Here is a 5,355-nt window from a genome sequence, read left to right on the forward strand (position 1 = left end):
AAAAGTCTCTCTCTTTCGGTTCTCCTTCTGCTTTCAGCTGATTGCTGAAAAACCTTAGAGCTGTGAAACCTCCAAGCAGAAGGGTCCTACCTTTTCCTGTGTGGTAACTAACCCGAGCTTAATGTCCTTCAAATTGATGGTCCCAGCTGGTCAGTGAGTTGTGAAATCAGTCTAATGAATAGCTGCCAACATTTTGGTTTTCCGTGTGTCACATGTGATAATGGTAAGCAGAGCCGTATATTTCTGGGCTGGGAAGTAACGTGTGCTTTGCGTTCTGTGGACTGTCTTTTTCTAGATGTTGTTTAGGTGGTGCATTACCAACCCCTTGGCCCTTCTTTGTATCCAGTTAGGCCCCGTTGCCTTGTTGGTGCTTGGATGCTGAATCTCTTCCCCCCCTCACCCTTTACCCCCTCCCACCCCGCAGTGCTGTAGTGCACACAAAGCCTCTTGCCTGCTAAGCTGATTCTCTCCTTCAGAGCTAGCCCCCACCCCCTGTACCAAAAGTCTTGACTTAATTTCCCTCTTGGGTTTTTACTATCCTTCCAACTGTTCCTACAGCTCTTTTCTCTTTCTTTTTTTCTTTTTGTTTCATTTGTTTAGTTATTTCTTTTGCTTTGAGACATGGTCTCACTGTATAGCTGTGGCTAGCCTTAAACTCACAGAGATCCATCTTCTATCTCACCAGTACTGGGATTTCAAAACTTTAACCCACCTCCACACCCAAAAAGTATTTTGTTCAGGGGAAAAAAATGCTGTGTCTCCCAGTGACTAATGTTCTCAACAGATCAGAATTAATACTGCTGTTGGAAACAAAAAGCACTACTTCCGTATAAGGTGTCCCAGCTCAGTGACTGTTGTCTGTGTATAGTCGAGGTCTTTACACTTTTGTGTTAATGGTATTTGCCTCTAGAACGTTCTCTTTTTTTATTTGCTTCTTTACACCAGAAGGGTGTGTGTTTAGGGGAGAGTATGTGCACACACCACAGTGGCCTGAATGGAGTGGAGGTTAGAAAACAGCGTCTCATTCTCCATGAGGGTCCTGGGAGCTGAACTCCTCAGGCTTGGCAGCGTCTTGCTTGTACCCCATGAGTCATCTCCATGGCCCCGGGTTCTTTTTTAAAAAGTATTTGTTGTAGCCAGAGAAACTAGAACAAATAGAACAAATGAAGCTTACAGCTTCCCACATGTGTTCTGTCAACAACTGGGGTTCATTCCCTGCATCCCACAGGTGGTGTGGACACTAAATAAATAAGGAAATGGTGCTTGCTTGTTTTAAAGCTGCAACTCCCCTGCACTTGAGGGAATTCTGACTTTTCTTGTGGCCCCTTTTGGAGTCATGACACTGGTTGTCAAATAGGATAACAAAGTGAGGAGCTGAGACAGGGATGATGTTTGAGAACTTCCTCTGTGCTGGGCAGAGTGTAAGGTGTATTCAGTTTGTATTTCTATCATCGCAAAAGCTGCCTGCTGCAGATAGCTAAGGGGCAACAGGTTGGGGCTAGCTCAGTTTATTTGCTTTTTGAAAACACTGTGGTAAGCCCGTCTTGCCACGTGTTGTCTGGAATACTCAAGACCACATAGACACTTTGCACTATGTTTTCATTGGCATTCTGGAATGTCATCAGTGGGGTTCACCCACAGGACTTAATTTATGAATAAAGCTTTATGTATAGTGTCTCTATCAGAGAGAGGAATTGTGTTTCAGATTGACACAATAGTAGGCAAGGTAAGAAATGGGGACCCCATACACAGCACCCACACTGGCTCAGATCAAAAGTTGATATCCATGATTTCCATTTAATGTGATTTTTTTTTCTTCTTGGGGAACAAAGGGTTTATTTGGCTTACATGTCTGTAGTCACAGTCCATCCAGTGAAGCCAAGGCAGAAACTCAAACAGCACAGGAACCTGGAGGCAGGAGCTGATGCAGAAGCCATGGAGGTGTGCTGCTTACTGGCTTGCTCCACCCACAATAGGCTGGGCCCTCCTCCAACAATCACAAGTTAATAAAATGCTCTACATGCAGGCTTGCCTATAGCCCAATCTTATGGAGGCATTTTCTCAGTTGAGGCTCCCTCCTCTCAGATGAGTTCAGCTTGTGTCTAGTTGACATGAACCTGTCCAGCATAGTCCAGGGTGACTCAAGTTATCAGCTGAGGATATGCTTGAATTCCTGTTCCTTCTGCTTCTACCTCGTAAGAGCTGAGACTACAGGCATGCACCACATTTAAAAAAAAAAAAGTGTATATTAGAGTTTGGCCTCCATGAATGTGCATACGGCCATGTGTTACTGCCTGCTGTCTGCGAAGGCCACAGGAGTTACCAGATGAATTAGAACAAGAGCTAGAGATGGTTGTAAGTTGTCATGTGGGTGCTGGGAATCAATCCTGGGTCCTTTGGAAGAGCAGCCAGTGCTCTCTTCTACCGAGCCATCTCTCTAGCCCCTGTCAGTTATCATTACCCTATTTTATATGTGGTCACCTCATCTCTCACGTTCAACACTCCACTGTATTGTCCCATGTGTCATCTGAGAGACTCTGCTTTTATTAGTTTTTACAGGGTATGGCTTTTCCTTCCTAATGATGGTATGATGGATTATTGCTCACAAAAGCACAGGTTGTTTTTTTACGTCATTTATTTACTCTAGGAAAGGGAGCATTTGGTCAGGGATCATGCAGGAATGTAGGGAAAGAATAAATATGACATTGCTCTGCTTAGCGTGAGATGACTTCCATTGTTTAAAGGAAAGTCAGCTGCTGAGTTACTGAATCATTGAAACCCTTGGAGTGCTAATCCGTAGGATCAGGAAAGTCAGCGAACCCCTCATTTTTTATAAAAGGGAATTTGCTTGGGGTAAGATACACATTTGCTCATGAGAGTACAAGCAGCCGTTTCTTAATACCATCACATGGTTTCCACCTGACTAGCCACCGTCACCTCAGATTAGCATGGATATCTGTTTTCAGTATATTTCGATCTCTTGCTTAGGTTGTTCAACCATGCAACATGTGTAGATGATCAACTGAAAGTTCTAAACCAAAATGCCTCTGCAGCCTTGTCTTCCACTCCTCCCTTTCTGTCTCTTGGGCTGTTTCCTCCACAATGGTTCCTTCCTGTTTGCCAGACTCAGCCAGTGAGCTCCAGTCCTGGGTCCTCATGACCTTACCACTCTGGGGCTCTCAGCAAGGCTCCCTGCTTGAAGGGCCTACCTGGTTGCTCATCTGAAGTAGGTTCCTGCTTTCTTCCCACCAGGTGTGTCACATGGCCACTGTACTCTCTCACCTGCACTACCTGAGGTCATTGGTCACCTGAGGTCATTGGCTACCTGAGGTCATTGGTCGCTTTGTTCAGGTCCAAAAGCAGTGATGAGGTCAAGACTGGTTTCCTACCCGCCTTCACCTAGCTCAGTGTTTGCTGAGATTAGCACTTATATAGTCTCCCTGTAAACCTAAAACTTCAGTAGTTTTTCATGCTTATCAATTTGATGACTAAATCCCTCTCGGTTCCCATTCTTTCTCTACACCACTGGTTCTCAGTCTTCTTGATGCTGCAGGTGACCTTTAATACCTCATGTCGTGGTGACCCCCAACTGCAAAATTATTTTTGTTGCTACTTCTTAACTGTGATTTTGCTACCTTTATGACTCATAATGTAAATATCTGATATGCAAGATATCTGATATGTGACATATACACAAAGGGTCATAACCCACAGGTTGAGAACCATTTCTCTAGATGTACTTGACATGCATAGTCCCTGTCTGTTGCCCTCATGGTAACTTAGGTTCCCGGCCAGGCCAGGGTTAAATACAGTCCACTGTTACTTCCTGAGCTTGGCACCAGGGATAAGTTAAGAGCAGCTAGCGCCGTTGCTTCAGAAGCTTAGCACAGACCTTCCATGGCATCTCTTAAAGGTCTACTATTGGCATCATGAAAGCTTGCCTAGAACAAGTTGGGATGTTGTCCTTTGGAGTCTACAAGCAGCTTGGGCTTATAAATCAGTGGAAAAAGCTACTTACATATTGTTGAAAATGAGACTTTGTTGAACCTCAGTATAAAATCTGAGGTGCAATCTTTAAGGAATTATTGTGCCAAGTGGACATAAGGCTATATACAGTCTGTTCTTGGGTCTGAAAGATGTTTCAGAATCATCACGGACGTCCCCATGAGCCTTATCCGTGGTAGTTTTTGCTGGCCAGGAAGTAAAGGCAGATCGGTGTGACTTTGATGGATGGTTACATAACTGCCTTCACGCCTCTGCCTTCTGGGGTAAAGTTAACTTTCCCGGTGTACTTTTTCAGCTCTTAGGGTATACACAAAAGATGAAAAGTGAAGATGAAACACACTAATAGGCCTGGACATGTAGCTCACTGGGGGAGTGCTTTCCTGGGTACTCATGGCCCCAGGTTCAATCCCAGCCCTGAAATAATTGTTTGACAGGGTGTGTGTGCACCTCTGTACACGTGCTGTCATCTGGTTCAGGTACCACTGCAGGAGGATGGTCAGTAGAGTCCTTATTGTGTTGGGCTTCCATCAGTGAATGTGTAAGGTTGGAAACAGGCTACAATATAAGCCTTGCAACCTTGTCTGGCTTTCAGAATCTAAGTGTTGCCTTGCTTTCCCCTAATGATGGGATATTTCCTTGCTGATGTATCCATGCCTTGGGGTTATTGGCAAATAAGAGAGCACTGTGATTTCATTACCTGCAGTCCCCAGGAACAGAACAATGCTATCAGCTATGAACTTTCACTTCCTACTTGCACAGGGTTTACTTGACTGTAGCCAAACCTGTTTGGTTCATCTCCACAGTCATTACTTTGACTTTGTGTCAGAGCTGACCATTTGGAGATAAATGATTAAGATAAAAGGAAAGGGGCTGGAGAAATGGCTGAAAGGTTAAGAGGATTCATTCTTGTAGAAGACCAGGTTTCCCAGCACCCACACAGCCACTAACAGTCTGTATGTCTGTCCATTTCCAGAGGATCTAGTGCCCTCTTCAGGCCTCCGCAGTCACTGCATGCATGCACATGGTGCAGAGACATACAAATGCAGGCAAATCATCCATCCATACACATAAAATAAAATGTAAATTTAAGTTGTAACAAAACACAAATTTTGATTTCTATGTTTCATCAAACATTGTTTAACAAGGAATTGTTTACTTTGTAGATGCCACTGAAGAAAACCAAGGCCCTCATCGGAGAGAAAGGGATGAGTTTCTCCAGCGCTGTAAGTTTAGGAGCCGATGTGATGGCTTTAGATATCATATCACATCCCAGGAAGAACTCGTATTTGCGTGCTAGTGTGGTATATATGGGTGGATTTTTTGCTTTTTTTTTTTTTTTTTTTTTTTTTT

At 44.1% G+C, this 5,355-nt stretch overlaps 1 protein-coding gene across 2 annotated transcripts in view; it reads left to right on the forward strand.

Annotated features, from left to right (window-relative positions):
- Gns (glucosamine (N-acetyl)-6-sulfatase) overlaps positions 1-5,355 on the forward strand; it is a 42,525-nt gene that overhangs the window by 919 nt on the left and 36,251 nt on the right. The window contains exons 1-2 of one of the 2 annotated variants that reach the window (XM_031349163.1): positions 19-223; positions 5,169-5,228. In XM_031349163.1, coding sequence (XP_031205023.1) covers positions 221-223; positions 5,169-5,228 — 63 coding nt within the window. In that variant the 5' untranslated portion in view covers positions 19-220. Of the gene's footprint in view, positions 1-18; positions 224-5,168; positions 5,229-5,355 lie in introns of those variants that run through there. The other variant, XM_031349162.1, reaches the window with a different exon arrangement.

The sequence above is a fragment of the Mastomys coucha genome, unplaced genomic scaffold, assembly GCF_008632895.1.
Source record: "Mastomys coucha isolate ucsf_1 unplaced genomic scaffold, UCSF_Mcou_1 pScaffold4, whole genome shotgun sequence".
NCBI classification, from domain to species: domain Eukaryota; kingdom Metazoa; phylum Chordata; class Mammalia; order Rodentia; family Muridae; genus Mastomys; species Mastomys coucha.